Raw genomic sequence first — 19,313 nt, forward strand, 5'->3', positions numbered from 1 at the left:
CAATGAAACAGAAAATTCTCCATCATATTGATTTGTATATACTTCATGTTCACAGACACACATTTAAGATGTTGGGAAACATACTATATATATAATTCTGGGCAATTATAATACAATAGAGCAAATTTATTACCCATGCAATTTGGGCAGATTTTACCAATAGTTGTGTGGACAGATACGTATGCTGCCTATGGTTAGACAATTTTTGCCCAACTATTTTAAGAGTGCACTTTGATACACATATGTCAGATAATTCGTGAAATTTTTGAACGAAATCCAATCACAAAATTGGAGGGGCAATTTGTGGGTGAAAAGGTGAACGAGCGCGCGCACAGTGGGCCAGAATGAGTTGAAAGTGCGCCAAAATTATATTCCGTGTTAAATTTTTACTTTAACATGTTGATTATGGGTAATTTTGGGCGTAGAATCGACTGAACATAATTTAAAGCCGATATGACGTCACCTTGATACCAAATTTTGATTGGCTACTTGAAATATCTGTGAAAACACAAATTACATTGTGTAGTATATAAACTTTGTGTTATGTGCTACTTTAAAGTTGGCCAGAGTGAATGTTAGTTTATGCCTAAAAAGTGTTTTAAGAGATGCCGAAAATAATTTTTACTGCATCAAAATGATTATTAATTACATTTATAAAAAAAAACTTTAAAATCTGAAAAATATTAACCGTGCTTTATCAAGCTGTGTTGACTAGTGTAAAACGCAGAGTATATAACACCACGAATGTATCACTATGACGAGGGTTTTGGGATGAAATTATTCTACAAGTAAGTTTTTTTCCCTGGAAGAGTTGTGGGTATAGCCCTTATTTGCTTTAGCAACATTTATTTTGTTTAAATTAAGCCCGGAATTCATGTCATTTTCATGGAATGGAAGGGGAATCGTCCTCGCCGTGCAAAAGCGAACGGCAATGTACCCCCATCAAGCCCATGCGGTGCGCTAAAGATGACTCCGCGGTATAAAAAATTACCGTTTTTTAACAGATTTTTGGGGGTGTTGTGTCAAGTTAAATCGGCTCTAATATAAAAACGGGCAAATACGGGCAGCTAAATTTGGTATTGACTAAAAGCTTAGACATCGGGAAAAGTGATGTTTATACATGTAGAATTTAGACGGAAATCCACGGAAATCTAAACTATTCTATTGTAAATGCAAAAAACATGGATTTTCAGCCTATTTCGAGGAAAAATCATCCTATAAACCTCTTAAAATGTGTCTTTTATCTACTTTGAACCCTTTCACACAAAAGGAGAATATATCAGGATTATGTGGGAGCCATTTCAGATTCCTACATGAAAAACCTCTTGTGAAATGGCCTGTTTTTCAACTAGGATGTCATATACGCGACATTTCGCAAAATGTCACATTTTACGATTTGAGGTAGGAAATTTACCTTTATGCAAATTCCGGAATGAAATATTTTGCTGAAATATTCTTCAAAGTATTGTCTTTCAGCTGGGCATGACAAAAATTAAAAATCTGAAATTGCCCAAAATGACTTTTGGCGCACTTTTGTTTCGCCCCGGCCCACTGTGCGCCGCCACTCGAAGGCTGTGTAATTAATTCCGTTATTATACTAGGAATCTACAACGATTAGAGTCAAATCAACAATTCAATGGCCCTCTTTTATTTCATACCGCTACGTAGAATGCTTTCAAGAACATTTCAAATGCAGATCATGACAAAACTAGAGCACCTAAGAACGTTGTCGAAAATTGGTGAATCAAAACTGCAGTTTCGTCTCGGACTCTGGAAAACAACAAACAGTATTTGCAATTTTTCGCCAGCTCCGAAAGCTAGCTGGGACCAGGCGCGCCGGAACACTTTCAGTTTTGGGGGGGGGGGGGGCAAAATCCCGAAGGGGGCACAATATTTTTGACAGCGTGAGATACCGAAGCGATCGAGCGGGAGAGGGCGTGGGACCCCCCCCCCCGGTAAGGACTTTGTGTAAAAATGGAGTTTAAAAGTTACGTTTCTAAGAGAATTCAAAAATAAATTTCTTGAGAATTAAACATAGAATTCACTACAAAAGACTATACTCAGAGTTTATGAGAACCTATGAAATCTACCCGCAAAACGATCGCTTAATTCGGAATGTGGTTTTCGTGTCTGATCAATTAAATTACGTAATACGCTTATATTGACTCAAAATACCAGAAATTACATTTTTCATGCAATATCCTTTCAGAAATATTTATTTATGTACATTTACATACACGGACGACGCGAGAGAGCACAATTATCATAAGTTTCAAGGAGTGTATTAAGCAGAAGAAGCGTAACAACAGAAACAAAATACATTCTAATTAATGTCTTTTTAAATTCAAAATGGCGGCTGTTCTGACGTGGCAGACGACGATAAGCGCTTAAATAACCATTCTATTTAAATAATTTCTAACCTCAGCATTGGAGAGAGTCCCTGATTATCCATACATAGGCAAAACGTTTCATATTTTGTAACTGGAGGAAAAAGAAATATGACCTGCTTAATTATTGTCTAACAATTTAAAACTTTTCTGAAAATTTAAAACATTACTCGATTTATGTGTTTCCTTTGGCATGTTTTGTATGGCTGGGAAGCACTTTTGGATGACCCTTCAAAATCTTCTTTTTTCTTTACATATTTTGTGGGGAAATGTGACCATAACTAGGAAATGATGAATATCAAATTCCTGGAAATATTCATTGGTAAATAATCATGAACTAACAAACTACGGCAGTTCATAATGTACATTATGTAACATTATTTAGAAGAAAACAATTACATTCCAACAGCGGATGTGGTTGACGGTACACCATGTGGAGTTTTCGAGAAAAAAAAGTGGATAGAGGAAGAAGTGAAATTGATAGGAGGAAGTAGACAGTTGATAGTCGAGTAATGTTTTGTTCAAATGAGCGTAGTCCTGATAAAGACAGTAAACCAGAAAAGGTTGAAGAAGAGGCTTGATTAGTTGATAGATGAGAGGCTCTGCTCTGCACTCCATTCGCCGAATCAAGCTAGCATCTTCTCATTTATCCAATAAGCAACTACTCAATCCTCTATAACTCTTTAAACTTTTCGGTTTTACAGCTATTTTCAGATTCCATATGTTGCTCGAGTAACTAGCGTTCACGCGCGTTGGTGATATCGGGGGGGGGGGGGGGGGCGTTTCATGAAAGGACTTGTCGGACGTTTTATCCGAAAAGTCCCATTTCATCCGACAGTTACCATAGTAACAGTACCTCTCAGCCAATCAACATCAGAGAAAGATGTCAGATCTGACAACTTGTCGGATGAAAATGTTGATGAAACACTCCCCAGGTCCGGGGAGCGTTTCATGAAAGGACTTGTAGGACGTTTTATCCGACAGTTACTATGGTAACAATGCTTCTCAACCAATCAGAATACAGGAAAATGGCAGATCTTACAACTTGTCGGACGAAAATATTGATGAAACACCACCCCGGTCTGAGCGTTTCTGGGCGACCGCGCGTTTGTTAGCCGACACAGCCAGCATGCAAATTTGCCATTCGGTTTTAGTCTGAAATGTATTCATTAATACTAATAGGCCCCCATTCCACAGAACGGAGACCATTGAAAGACCACTGAAAGACTTAAAATTGGTGAGGTCTTACAGCGGTCTTCAAGATCAATGAAATTTGTCGTCTCTGTGGAATGGCTCAGAAAGACCCCTCGAAGAACTCTGAAAGACTGTTGGATATTTATTGTCGTACTGGTCTTAGACTATAGTCCTCTCGAGATCTTTCAATGGTCTTTCAGGATTTTTTATGCAAAAGTGATCTTTCAGAATTCTTTCCATGGACTTTGCCTGGTCTTTCAATGGTCTTTCAATGATCTCTCATGAGTCTTACAGTGATCTCCGCAAAAGTCTTGAGAGACTGCTGAAAGATCAATGAAAGACTATGAAGACCTTTTGAAAGTTCATCGAAAGACCGCTGAAAGACTGCTGAAAGACCACTGAAAGACAATTTTCCTGTAAGACCGTTGTATGACTGTTTTGAACCGTTTCAAAAAGTTTCGGAGCCCATGAAGACCACTGAAAGATTGGTCAGGACTCGTGTAAGACCTCAAAGACCATTGTAGATTCATTGAGAGATCAAAGATCAACCAAAATTCATGGTCTTTCAAAGGTCTTTCAGCGGTCTTGTTCTCTGTGGAATGGGGGTTTATCACAAGATGGAAAAGGGGCTTATCAAAGGTATGTTTCACAGAGGGACATGTTCGTCAAAAGACGCAAGGCTTACTATGCTGTGTAATTGCCCCGTCAGGGGCGAATTTTTTTTCATTTTTGACAAAGAAATGACAATTCTACGGCAGAAAAGTGCCTTCATCGTTTACTTTTGTCCTTGAATATATCATTTTTCTACTTTTAGGGGGGCACATTGGGGGGGCAAAAATCTCGTTTTGCCCCCAAAAACTTTCTTTGGGGGGGCAAGTGCCCCCCCCCTGCCCCCCCCCCCGCTTCCGGCGCCCTTGGCTGGGACTATTTTTAAACTCCTGTTAAGGTTCACAAATTTAGTCACAGACCTCCTAGCTGTCCAATCTTTATTGTCTGGCATTTTCAATATATTTTCTACGTACTTGAAAGCGTTCTGCGTCGCGGTGCGAATCTCCCTATTGTCGAGGAACAACCTAGCGTTTCGTTGCAAAGATAAACGTAGCGATGCGTGCTGGCCATATTTTGGTGCTGGCTGAGTGCACGTGCGCCTACAACATTGCGTAACAACAGTTTCTCTATACTACATACGGCACAAGAGTTAATATCCTTTATATCATTACGAATTTGAGATTTGCCAAGAGGGGAGGCCATTGCTCGACAATACCACACCATGCCACTAATTGTGATTAGAACAAACATCCTGAGATCCTCTATACCAGAGGGTTTTCTGAAAGGATTTTCCAAGGTTTACTCCGAGGCTGTGAACAGAGAAGAAAAGGTAATTGCAACGTAACTTGAATATAATTATTTTTGCAACAAAATAGGTAGACCAGGTTTACGTACTATAGACCCTACTGAGTGTGTCCGAATTTGTAAACAATTTGAATCAGAAAGAATTGTACATGTAATATATACACAGATGGTGTTGTAATATAATAATGTATCTGATAATAACATCCAAGCTTCAAGCAGATTTGAATATTATTAATGAATGGTATTCCTGTAACAGATTAAGGATTAATGCGAAAAAGTAATGTTGTGATTTTGGCCGGATAGTAATGATCTTAAATATTGAAGATGTATGTTAATAATGATCATTGAACAAGTACAAAGCATAGGATAGCTAGGCATTATGTTAGATATTAATTTACTATGCTGGGAATGCTCATATCAAATATTTAAATCTTTAAGTTACAAGATATTTACACTAATGAAAATTAGTAAAATTTTAAGCAAGAAAGTTTTGAATGAAATAAATGAACACAAGTGGTGCGCTAGTGCCCTTTGGTAAGGTATTTATGCTCATTACCAGGTCCCTCGGAGAGGATCTTAAGCCGTCGGTCCCCTGGTTGCTTGCTCACAGGCATTCGTTCTTTCTTAGCAGTCAGGTAAAACCTCAGTATAACATAAAACCAACCTTTGATTATTCTTGTTCCGTATGGAAAAGTTCTTTACATCAAAGGAATAGATTGCAGAAAAGGACTGCACGCATAGTAACAGGCAATTTTGATTATAATGTAAATTTCATTTCATTTTCATTTCATTTATTTTTCCACAAATCAATCAAAATACAGAGAAAAACATACAACTCATTCCGAAATAGTATGCATAATTACACTACAAATGCAGATTCTAAGTGGATGGACCTAAAGTAAAGCGAAAGCTTGTTGCGGATAGGCCCTTAACAAATAATTCATGTGTAATCAGCTACAAATAATTATAGAAAAAATAGAGCTGAATCGGAGAAAGTTACAGAAACTGGACAAGGACGAAAACAGAGAACGTTACAAAGAACAGGGACATTTACAGGCCCGGCATACAGGTTACTAGACAAGACAAGGAGGACAAAACAAGACAAAAGAAAGATAGAAGGAAAGAAGACCCGTCTATTATGTGGCCTTAGTATTATTAATTCTCTTAAATGGCAAACTCGTGATATCAGACGTGATTACATTTAGCTTGTATACAATGTATAACTGTATTCATAGAAAGGCCCCAGTCCGAATGCGCGATAAAGTAGAAATGGTTTTTGAAAGACACTCTGTTAATACGTAGACTTGCCAATACGTTGAATGTCGTTTTACCATGGTTTTACCAAAGCCTACTCTCGAATGTTTGAAGAGTTGTTTTAAATATGCTGGTGGCTTGCTTTGGAAAAGCCTTCCATCTGTTATTCAGAATGCAAACCACTCATGAAGTTTTTAAGCGTATGTATAAATGCCATTATTTCAAATCTGTCGTTTAATGTTTTATCGTTTTATAATTGACCGACCTCATTTGATTCTTTCTCCCTCCCCTCTCTCCCCTCTTTCTCTTACCTTCCTCTCTCGTCTTTATTCTTTCTTTTATCTTGTTCTCCTTCTAGGTCAGATCGTTTATGAACTTTTATATTGTGAGCCATTATAGTGGTTACCGGTTTAAAAAACAATTATGTGTCAGGACCATTATAAAACAGGCTCGTCTGATCATGTTTTATCTTTATCCTGAATAAATATGTTACAATAAAAAATAAAAATCAATTAAATTCATTTTCTAATATTAGTACAATGATGCTCATATAGGTAAAGCTAAAATGAGCATTTCTTTTTTGACCCTTAGGGGAGGGGCAGGGATCATATAGGTCTGTACGCTAGTAAATCGTGCAAGAAAAATTAATGTCGCCCCTGGTAATATTTTGACAGCGGGGCGTGGCTGAATCCCCCTTTAAACATTTTGACGCATACCCTTCTTTGGTTGTCACTTTTTCTGTTTATTTCTCCTTATTGTTTTCATCCCCTTTGATGCCTACTGCATTATGACCTGCACTAAATAAACCTCTAGCCGTTTGCCCCCCACCCCCCTTCTCCCGATGCATGTACCGGTCGTATTAATGCATTCACTCCTGATATATTGGATTGCCGAAAATAATATAGGCCACTCATTGTTATTGATCGACTAACGTACAATAGTGCATGGTCAAAGTTATTCTAATTTTGTAGCCCCCCCCCCGCACACACTAAATAATGAAATGACTAATTAAATAAATAAAAACAAATTAACTGCTGCTGCTGCTGCTACTACTAATACTACGACTACTACTACTACTACTACTACTATACTACTACTACTACTACTACTACTACTACTACTACTACTACTACTACTACTACTACTAATACTACTATACTACTACTACTACTACTACTACTACTACTACTACTACTACTACTACTACTACTACTACTACTACTACTACTACTACTACTACTACTACTACTACACTACTACTACTACTACTACTACTACTACTACTACTACTGCTGCTGCTGCTGCTACTACTACTACTTCTACTACTACTACTACTACTACTACTACTACTACTACTACTGCTACTTCCTACTGTTGCTGGCTGCTGCTGCTGCTACTACTACTTCTACTACTACTGCTACTACTACTACTACTTCTACTACTTCTACTGATAATAATAATAATCATCATCATAATAACAAGGCTGATGATGAATTAAGTTATTGATGCGAGCGCGAAGCCTGAGCAGAAATTTTGATTTCCGACCTGAAACCAGGCACTGTTTGTTATCATGAACAATATGCGAATCTCACTTTAAAAAAAAAACAATCATGCGAGCGCGAAGATGAGCTGAAATTATTAATATACAGGCCTAAAAAGAGTTTTATTAATGACTATTTTCGGTGTTTCATGAACAGAATATATGTCTCACCAGTCAAATAATGCGAGCGCGAAGCGCAAGCTTAACATTTTTGAGGTTCTAATTGAAAACCTGAAAGGTTACGTTTTGACATCATAAATAGGATGGGTATCTAATAAAAATATTAATGCGATCGCGAAGCTCGAGCTGATTTTTTTATACTGAGATTTAATCATTAAACATGACATTCAAAGCAATGTAACCATGAACAGGATGTGGGTATTGACGCAACCGCGAGGAGCGAGCTGAAAAGTTTTGATTTTCAGACATGAAAATTGGAGATTCTAAGCAATTTTTGCAATCATGGTTAGGTTGGGTATATAACTCAACAATCGATGCCAGCGCGAAGCGCGAGATAATATTTTTGATTTTCTTGACCTGAAAACTAGACACTCTAAGCACCCCTGGTAATTATGCACATTATTTTTTTCACCTGGCAGCCCAAGGCCTAAGGGGGGGGGGGGTAACCCCCTAATCCGTAGATCTGCACCACTGCCTCCAACCTTTTTACCGCCCCTGACCATATCCAGTCATTCGTATTGAGAGTAATGGAATAATCCTCCTTCATGATTATTTTCATTTTTATCTAGCTCGTGAACTGTAGTCTGTTAGCCGGCGTTGAGATGGTCAAGAGTGGAACCGAAGAACCAGCTTGTGTTATCACGATAAGAAACACACAATCACAGGACACGAACGGACGCCGAGAAACTACCAAAAAGATCTTCGCCTATATGCAGGCTCAACTGAAACTCACGGACGATATCATGACTAGGTAAGAAAAAAAGAATAAACAATTATTTTTACGATCGTTTCCTTTTTTATAGTTTAAAGGAGAGTGGGTTAGGATTGTGGACACCAATAAAACAAGCTAAATGCTCCAAAGTGCGAACTAGAAAAATGGTAATATTTTTAATAATTTGTAATAATAGGGTTTATAAATCGGGTATACTGAAAGGCCAATCTATTACAAGATTCGATACAAGGGTGTACTGTGATACCGAAACTGGTTTATTAATGTTTTCTATTGAACATCCCAAAAATATTTTGACCACCTTAGTCATTTTTGCCACCTCACACTTTGGCCAATAAATATGATAACCAATGCAGCCTACATAGGGAACATGTGCACATTTTCCTTATTTTTGCACATGTCATTCATGACACCCTTAACAAACAAGGATATTGTTCGGTCATGCGTGAACAAAGATTGTATTTTTTTTATAAGGAAGATCTTACACCCCATTTCAATGTTAAAAAGTCTCCTTCAAATAAAGAAACACGATTTTGACTTCTTTTCCAACAATATGAAATTGAATTAATGCACACTGTATTTTAGTTTCAGCTCTACAAAACACTATACTAAAAATGATTTATGTTCTTTCTGTATTGCAGAAATTGAAACGATCGAACATTTATTTTGGAATTGTCCATTTACACAGTTATTTTGGAATCAGCTTGGAAAATAACTATGTTTGATTTTTCGTTATTAACGGAAAAAGTGTAATACTCGGTATGTTATCAAGCAAATGTCCCCCTTTTTAATCATGTTCTATTGCAAATAAATCAATTTATCTTAGTAGATGCAAATCATGTACACCAACAGTTTCTGATTGTGCTGATTTGTTAACTTGATCGTATAAAATGAAAACAAAAATTATAGCTATTCGAAATAACAAAAGGAGTGTCCACGAACGCAGGTGGCGAGACATGATAATTATAGTGGTTATCCACTTATGTTATGTAATTGTTATGTAATTTTTTATAATGACTGTATCATTCATAAAAATGAAGGTCGAATTAATCCCTTTGAATAGAATTTTGGAGAAGTAAAGTACTCCAAACCAATATCTTTGTAAATGTTACAAAATAATGGTGATAAAAGGCACACAATTCAATAATATTATGAGTCGCAAAAAGATGGGTTGGGAGGGTGGGGTGTAGTAAAAAAAAAGGTAAGGGTATTAAGGGCGGGAGCTTACAGTTTCTTGAAAAATGTGAATGCAGGTGCACCCCACTCAAGTTTGTGAACCCTCTCTAAACTAGCTACTGATTGATTTGTTGGTTGGTTGTTTGTTTGATTGACAATAATTCACATTATTGACCCTAATTATCAAAGCTAAAGAAGGCTTAAAAACACCACTTTTCATGTCAATATGTCAAGAATTTCAGCGCGCATTTCGCCATTTTCAGGTCAGTAAGTCAAGAATTTTAGTTCGCGCTTCGCGCACTGAAATAATTACACAATTCACACCCTTTTCCACCCCCTGTAAATTTAATGTCTTCATTTCTTTTGTTGCAAATATTCTTTAAAATTTCCCCAATTCCCTCAATATATCAACAATTTCAAATCGCGCTTCAAACTCGTATTATTACTATTTTTTGATGGTATGTAATTTCCCACATAACAGCCCCAACTGAAAATACCGTCTTTAAAAGGTCAGCTAAAAATGGGAATTCAGTTAGCGCTTCATGCTCACATTATTTGTTGGGTATATAAGATTGATATCATTTCATGATGTAAACCGGTGCTTAGAATGCCCCTTTCAAATTAACATAATTATGAAAACTTTGCGTTCTCATTTCTTGAATTCAGGACTAATGATACACATAAACATAAAACACGGCTGCAATTTCAAGTTCATAAAATAAAAAGAAGGAGAAAATATTGCATATATGCGCAAGTGAATAACCCTCATTTCTTTTATTTTGATTGTTCATTTTTTTCTTGACATAGTCATTGGGGAGTGAATTCTTTTGTGCGAAAGAAGCTTTTCAAAATTTTGCTGAACAATTTGTTTTGAAAGAAAAATCCTGGATCCGCCCCTGCTCATAATTTATTCATATTCAGCAGTGTTTGTATTTTATTGTTTTTATCTAACTATAACTTCCCTTCAATAATATTCCGACTGCCCAACTTCATAAGTGATAACTTTCTATAAACTTTTATTCATGGAATATTGATATAACCTCATCATGCTTGGAAACTCGTACAATTATGCAAGATCAAATTGATTCTCTAAGTGTAATTGAAAAATAAATGAATTAATGACATCACCCCACCTATTCATATGATGCAATTTGCAGATTCAACACAGTCTATCTTACTCCGGGACTAGATGAGATCGGGACAAGTACAGGACTAGCATGCGACAGAAAATGATCGAAAAACACAATCAGCTCAAGGACTGGCCTACGTCGTTGGGGGCATTAGACATCAACGAAATTTAGAATTGAAGAACAGTCGATATTTTCTCAATAAAAAGCATTCTTACAAAATGATATTACAAAAAACTAATATTAGTATGCTGTACAATGTCTAAGCTAATCACGACTATGTCTTAAAATCAACCTATGTACTATTTTAATTCATGTAAGTGTTACTATTGGAGAGAAAATTTTGATATTATACTGAGTATAATCATAATATTAATATTGTACCAGATTTATTTCTGCAAATATTTTTTTCGGAAAAAGTACTGTAAAAACGTAATCCTGGTTTGTATGGGTAGTAGGCCTACTATAGGTGTATGTCTGGATGTGTATATAAATGTATGTTGTTTATGAGTGGGTTTCTTCAAATAAAAGTTTTATACAATACCACCAGTAATCCATGATCGGTTTGAACTTGCATTCATTTATCTTTTTCTGAACTTGGGCACTGATACACAAAAGAAAAACAATCATTAATCCTAATGACTACATTTAAGTGTCTCAGGCTTTAAAGGTATGCATTCCCGGGATTGGAGAGGGCGCTGTCGGACCGCGGCTGCCCATTGACGCCGACGTTATACGACGACGCGCAGATGCCATGTTCTTAATGCCTGAACTCTTGACGATTCTCAGTTCGCGTATATATGCTTCGGCTGCATGCTGTTCAAAGATCTGGCGCCCGTAACACAAAGCTTAGCAATGATCGTAAAACATATTTCTACGATTGATTCCACTGACTACAATGTATAATCAATCGTAAAAATCAAGCGTACGATCAGTCGCTCACCTTTGTGTTACCAGACCCTGGTGTAATCTGATGTTTGGGCCAGTGCATGTGTGCATGCCTGTGCTATACGCGAATGGCTGATGATTGACAGCTGCGCGCAGCGCATGCAAATTACGTCGATTAAAGGGATGGTCCGGACTGAAAATATTAATATCTTAACACATAGAGTAGAATTCACTGAGCAAAACGCCGAAAATTTCATTAAAAATGTCGGATAACAAGCAATAAAGTTATTGAAGTTTAAAATTTAGCAATATTTTGTAAAATCAGTCGTCATGAATATTCATTAGGTGGGCTGATGATGTCACATCTCCACTTTTCTTATGTCATAAAATACATAAAATCATATTTTTTTTCATTATTTCATATTTGTGAGAATAATATGTCTCCCTTATAAGGAAATAAACTTGCAGCAATAAATATCTAATGCACTAAATCAGTTGTCAATCCAATTTTTCTAGTTCTTGGAGGAAAAAAATGAATAAACCTAATTTCATATGATAAAATACAAAAGAACAAGTGGAGATGTGACAGCATCAGCCCACCTAATATGCCTAATGAATATTCATGACGACTGATCTCACAAAATCTTGCTAAACTTTAAAATTCAATAACTTTGCTATGTTTTATCCGACTTTTTTAATGAAATTTTCGGCATTTTGCTCAGTGAATTCTACTCTATGTATTGAGCTATACATGTACATATTTTCAGCCCTGACCATCCCTTTAACTTCGTAATGATGATAGCGACAAGTACAGCGTGCATTGAAAACGTCCAACAGTGCCGTCTTGAATCCTGGGGATACCTTAAATTGTATATTTATTCTGTGGGTAAAGAACACAGAATTAGAAAAAAACTTATAAAACAATCATCAAAAGTCATCGTACAATAACTTGTTCGAATTGAAATGATTGAGTCTCGAGGAAAATGATAAAATCAAAGAGCGAGGGGTACGTATTAATAGTTAAATTCTTATTTTCGTAAGGAATCCTCAATGGTGAATTATCGGATGGTCTTAGTTGGTCTTAGTCTATTTATCAGTTCGTCCAACTTCACAGTCTTAACCAATTTTGTCTACAACCAGTTCGTCTATATCCAATTCGTCTAATTCCCAATTTGTATAATTTTCATTAGAAAATTTGGCTATTAGACCAAGCGGTCATTAGAACAAGTGGATATTAGACCAAGTGGAAATTGGACCAAACGGTCATTAGACCATAATTGTCTAATGACCACTTGGTATATAATCGCCAATCGGTCTAATGCCCACTTGGGCTAATCGCCACTTGGTCTAATTTTCATTTGGTCTAGTATGTCCATTTATTCTTTTATAACATTATTAGTTATCAATTATTTGATCTAGAATTAACAAATATGGTATTGGATAAATAAATACACCATAATATGCGTCAGACAATACATGTCGCCAGGATCCGGAGGGGTTGAGCCACGGGGTAGGCGCAAAACCTCACCGTTGAGGAGTATCGATGAAGTATTCTAATGAATAATTCTAATCAAATCTAATTATTATAATTAGGCCTATATATCTATTATAATTGATGATGAAAATTCTATCATACTCAATAATCATTATCACCTTATGTACATTTTACAGAACAACAAGTTGGGGACCTTGTATTATAGCTTATAATGGTCAAATGGCGGGGTTTCAACAGAACAGCTTTATCATTAAGAAGGTAACGATAATATAATGTAATTGATTGTGTGGATACGTATCTGGTAAACATGTTATGTCTCTTTTAAATTATTGTTATGCACCATTACCAACGATATTTGAACTTGTTGAAAATAAGCAAATAATTATCGGGATAATTATACAGATTGGGGGATTTGATCTTGTAATTTTGTTATGAATATTTTGTTCAGTTATTTCAATAGTTAGTTTGAAGGCAAATAACAGAAAAGTTAGATATAGTTTGATAACACTATACGGTTATTGGGTTCCATATTGGTAGCAGCCATTACCTATTCTGACCTTCTTCGTTAAAGTGGTCACGTGTAATAACATAGTGTAGTCTACGCTTGCAGGCTTTCATCAGTTATCACCACAGTAGTCCTTTATCGAATCTACTCATTTTTTTTTGTTCTTCTTCGCCTCCTCTTTAAAATAGATTTGCAGGGTTTTCAGCCCATCAGAAAATCAAGAAAATCAGGGATTTTTATCAACATTTTCCAGTCAGGGAAAATCAGGGCCAATTACCTCAAATCAGGGGAAAATGCCTCAATAAATGAGGACAAAATCAGGAAATTTTGATCGGCCCAAAAGTCGAAAGCACGATAGTCAATCAGACTCTGTTATTTTGTTGCATATCAAAACAACATTTATTGAATGACAGGTTATGGTGTTTTTTTTTTGTGTAGCCTCTGTTACTACAATACAAGAGTGGTTCATATTATGATAAAAAATAACAATACATGTATATATTAACAAATAATACACGTACTTAACTGCAACATCTTAGAAAAATGAGAAGGCGGCGCGCGGAAAATAACTTTAAAAATTTCACCATAAAATTGAAAACAAGTCACCCAACTTTACAAATTAGACCAAGTGGCATGTAGATGAAATGAATGTTAGACTATCTGGAAATTAAACAAAGTGAAAATTAGTCAAAGTTGATATTAGACCAAGTGGAAATTAGCCGAAATGGAAATTAGACCAACTGCAATATAGACCAAATGGACAATGACCAAGTGACGATTAGCCCAACTGGGTATTAGACCAATTGGCTATTAGACCAAGTGGTCATTAGACCAATTGGCTATTAGACCAAGTGGTCATTAGACCAATTGGCTATTAGACCAAGTGGTCATTAAACCAATTGGCTATTAGACCAAGTAGTCATTAGACCTAAAGAGAATTGCACTAAGTGGGTTTATAGCCTGAATGTTGTTAGCCCATCTGATGATTAGCCAAAGTGATATTAGACCAACCGTTAGTAAACCTCCTCAATAGGGAGCTTTTGTTTTCAAAGACACACGACGGATTCAAGAACGTAGAAAATTTATTGTAAAATTCTCTTCATGACAATGAATAACCAAGAAGTCTTTGTCGTAAATTTGGTGAATCAAAACAGTTTGGTTGTGGTAATCCATTTCACCAACTTTCGACAAAGACCTCTCAGCTGCCACTTGACGGGCATTTTCAAAACATTTACCGTGTCTTCCGTGGAAGCGAGAACTCCCTAATGAAAAATGGAAGGACATTTCAAATGGGGCCTAATTTATATTATTATTAAGCCCTTACACAGTCGGGAAAAAATCGTTTATTCTTCTTATATCATTTCAGTGATTACACCATTGTGTTTATTCTGAAAGGAACAGCTATATTCCCGAAAGGAAATTGTTTTCACTAAAGGCGTATCGTAGAAGCAGATTATTTGAAATTGAAAGTGTGACCAAATAGTAAGTATAGGCCTACAGTAGATTTCTACAACCCTGGAAAGCGTCGGATTTGAGTAGTTTGTTACGTGTCTCACGGACGTTGCTTCGCTCCATTGAGTTTTTGACGTTTTATTCCACCAGCTATACTGCAGTCACATTTCCCCTGCGATGCCCATTCGGCGAGTCGAAAACAGCCGCTTTTTGTTTATTTTCATTCAAACCCTCTACGGTACGTATAGCTAGTACAAAAAAGATGTTAAAACGGCTTTTTCGACTCGCCGTAGGTCCACCGTATAGGGAATTGTGACTGCGCCATAAACGTGCAAATCGTAGGTTTGAGAGCAGGGGCTCGTTTCATGAAGAATTATCTATCTATCTATCTAAAGCGAAATAAAGACATGTATTTTGGACGAGATGAGTCCTTACTTTTGGGGTGATTTCCTTCTATTTTTTCTTATTTTTCTAATTTTTGCTTGTCAAATTTATTTTGGTTGAAATGACTTTCCTTTTTGGGTGAATCCCCACTTTTTTTTTTGCTTGTCAAATTTATTTTGATCGAAAGGACCTTACATTGAGGGTAATAACCTTTTTTTCTTCTTCTTTTTGCTTGTCAATTTTTCCAGCCCCAGGTCCCCCTACCTTTGGGGAATAATTTCTGCCCTTGGATTTTAAGAAAACTATTTCAATGTTGTTTGACGGAGTAGACCAATCTGTAGTTATTTGAAGACACGCGATGAGCGCTATGCTTACAACAGATAGAAGAGAATCAAGTCGTTATAGACAAAAGAATCAATCTTATAATTTTGACCATGATAATTTATTATGGTAACGCAATGATTACCGGGTCTGGGACGTGTTGATCTTTGTACTTCTCAAGTGATGAACAAGGTCCAAAGCCCACTAAAAGTTGGTCAGGTTTGTTTAACGCTGATGTGGCGAGTGCACAATTGGGGCAGGAATTGAATGATGATAATAATAATTGGCTTTCATATAGCTCGATATCAATTCACGACTGCTCAAAGCGCTTCACAATAAATATTATTACCCTGTCACTGAATTCTTAGCGTTTTCAACAGCGTGTAAGGCAAATTAGCACATAAGAGTGGCAAAGTGTGGATTGTGGATTGACGCATTGCCACTTGACGCTTGGCCATGGTGGAATTCGAACACACGACCTTCTGATTACAAGGCGAGAGTCAACCGCTTCACCACGACGCTTCTATACATTGTATAAGTGTACTTTGTAGACGTCTTAAGAGCCAAATAGGACTTCATCAGTCGACGAAACTTGCTTACCATCCGAGCAATCATGCCACTCGCAATAATCACCACCACGATTCCATCCGAGTCTCTTCCGACCAAATTTTGTGAAGATCTGTCGAAACTGCTGTCGGTTGAACTCAGCATGCCAGAAGAGGTAAATGGATTTTCCCTCATCTCACCCCTCTCTCTTTTAAAATGATATTTATTTTCATATCACCTATTTCATCGAGTATATACAGAAGGTTTAAGGAATTACTTATAATGAACCAATTAAGGAAGTTTTGATCACTATTTCTTATTTTTTTATTTTCTTCTTTATTTAATATTACTTTTATATTCCTTTTAACCAACTGGCTGCATATATGCATCCATGTAGCTGCGACGACTCTCAAACATCTCTGAGAGGTCGCTGCAACTTCTAGACGTTGCAGCGACTACTTGGAAACTTTCTGCGCAATATCCCCTCGGCCGTCGGACAAAGCCACTTCTCACCTTGACCGGAGACGTCAAAGAGTCCTGTCTTATTTGGTTATAGGCTTAGACCGAAGGAACTTGAATGTTGAAACTTTTCCGCGAATGTGGTCTAGAGACGTCACAGAGATGTCTCCTGTCTTGGGATATATAGGGCCTTAATCCGTAAGGGTGATTCTTTACCAAGTCATCAGAATCTGATACATTTTACGCTCATGATAACTGTGTTATGTCACTTTTGTTTAAAGGTCGTCACGGTCCACGTTAACGCAGGTCAGCTGATGACCCGCAATGGAACCCACGACCCCAACGCCTACATTGAACTGTACCACTCCAAAGGATACGGGACAATCGACGAGAAACGGAAGGTCTCCAGGACTGTACTAGCCTATGCCAAGCAACGTCTCAACATTGATACTTCCAGGTAATTCTCTACAGTGACACCAACGAAAACGATTCCTAATACAGATCGATGCCATTGGAAGTAATGGATTTAGCTTTGGTCCGTCTGATGGGTTAAAAGTGACTTGTTATCATAATCTGACGCGCTAAACAATCACCAATGAACATTTAATAGTCAGTATTGATAACTACAAGAAAGGATCACCAGTCGTTCTTAAAGTCGCTCTTAACTTACGAACAGCTTTATGAAACGGCCCCCTGGAATCGGTTTCGGCAGTGTGATCGTTGAGTAAGAAGTTAATCCGTCATAGGTTCATGAAAAACGTTTGATTTAATTTGGCAAACTGTGTGTTAACAATTAAAAGTAATGAGCATATGATAGAGCCACAAACAATAAGGATTCGCTAGGAATCGACCCTACTGCATGGAAAGAGCACAGTGTTTCACAATGTGAAATGATATAATAGACAATGATTTGCATAGTGCATGTATCCACCTTGCTCGAGGCGCTCCTCATTATCCCGGCTAAGCTATATAGGACCCGGGAGCTAGTATACCGATTCCGGTGTTGTTTTTTTTTTTAGGAATATCGGTACCTATTATCTCTCCTGGGTTTATAGTGCAGCACAATATGGGTACATGTCTTGCCGAAGGAAAACAGGCCATGGCTTGGAATAGAACCCACGTCCCTGAGATTGAAAGACGAGAGTCTTAACCACTAGATCACGACCTTCATGTGTTGCTTAGATCACACATCACTTGACAACGTTGCTCTATATATGAAGTTGGCCTATCATGAATATCACTTTTTCCTTGCACGTTAAAAATATTTGACGAAACGCGGAGAATAAAAGGGTATGGCAATTGTTCCTACTCAATACAAATAATTTGTTTTTTTTATTCAATAAGTTCCTAACATGTTGAGTAAAATTTTATACACAAAATTCAAAATTCAAACGGTTATTTTCACTATGATATTTACCTTTCTGTTTTCTAGGATCTTCATACTCTTCAAGCAACCGGCTGGTGACGATATCGGTCTTGATGACGGGCTGTGGTCAGATTCTTCCCACTGAAGAAAAGGAGTTGTGATAATCAAACTTCGATTTATGCCAATTCATTCTTAAATTTACATTTTAAATCCACGTTTTGTTATTGTGTTTATAATACTTACGATTTAAACGAGTCAGCAATTAGCTGATGGTCATAATACCGTGTATCAGCAATATTTTGGAAAATTAAATTTTTGATATTTTACCAAGCATAACATGAAAATCTTACCAGTTTTTTTTCCAATCATTTTTTACAAACTTGATTTTCTTTTGTAAGAGTAGCCCTTTTTTATTTTGCAGATATGCGTTTTAAGATTACTTTTGTCATTTAATTATTGTTTAATTTTTAATGATATCAATTAAACCACCCGTATTCCGTGATATTTTGAACTTGCATTCTTTTGTCTTCATTTGGACAGACACAAGAGAAGAACATCCATCGTATGCTACAAAGATATCCAAATGACAAACTAAAAAAAAAATGTGTGCATGATTTTCATTCTTTTTCTTGGTAAAAAAAAATAGAACAAGCAAGGATTGAGGCGAAACTCAAATACCTATCTTAGCTATAGAGACGTCTCTGGTGTGAAATGTCTTGAAGACCTTTTTTTTGGCGGACGAATTTGCCCCCCCCCCCTCTGGAAAATCCTACGCTACTACTCGCGACTGTCTGGCAAAATGCTTGTCATATAGATGTCTGCCTTGGATGGATCGAATAAACCTTTATGATTGAGACGCTATAACTTCTTCAAAGAAGATAAGCCCAAAATTTTACAAATAGATTTGACTTCCATATATGAATTATTTTTAAAGTTTGAACTTATATGTATTTTGT

At 36.8% G+C, this 19,313-nt stretch overlaps 2 protein-coding genes across 2 annotated transcripts; both read left to right on the forward strand.

Annotated features, from left to right (window-relative positions):
• The first annotated feature begins 4,730 nt into the window (after positions 1–4,730).
• On the forward strand, positions 4,731–11,048 carry LOC121411881 (macrophage migration inhibitory factor-like). Its single transcript, XM_041604767.1, has 3 exons — positions 4,731–4,959; positions 8,478–8,659; positions 10,972–11,048. The coding sequence occupies exons 1-3, from the start codon at positions 4,852–4,854 to the stop codon at positions 11,045–11,047; spliced, it is 366 nt and encodes a 121-aa protein (XP_041460701.1). The 5' UTR covers positions 4,731–4,851; the 3' UTR covers position 11,048.
• Positions 11,049–16,224: 5,176 nt separating this feature from the next.
• LOC121412292 (macrophage migration inhibitory factor homolog) lies at positions 16,225–19,095 on the forward strand. The gene is made up of 3 exons (XM_041605187.1): positions 16,225–16,707; positions 17,273–17,448; positions 18,424–19,095. The coding sequence occupies exons 1-3, from the start codon at positions 16,600–16,602 to the stop codon at positions 18,500–18,502; spliced, it is 363 nt and encodes a 120-aa protein (XP_041461121.1). The 5' UTR covers positions 16,225–16,599; the 3' UTR covers positions 18,503–19,095.
• Positions 19,096–19,313: the final 218 nt, after the last annotated feature.

Source organism: Lytechinus variegatus, chromosome 3, assembly GCF_018143015.1.
Source record: "Lytechinus variegatus isolate NC3 chromosome 3, Lvar_3.0, whole genome shotgun sequence".
Classification (NCBI taxonomy): Eukaryota; Metazoa; Echinodermata; class Echinoidea; order Temnopleuroida; family Toxopneustidae; genus Lytechinus; species Lytechinus variegatus.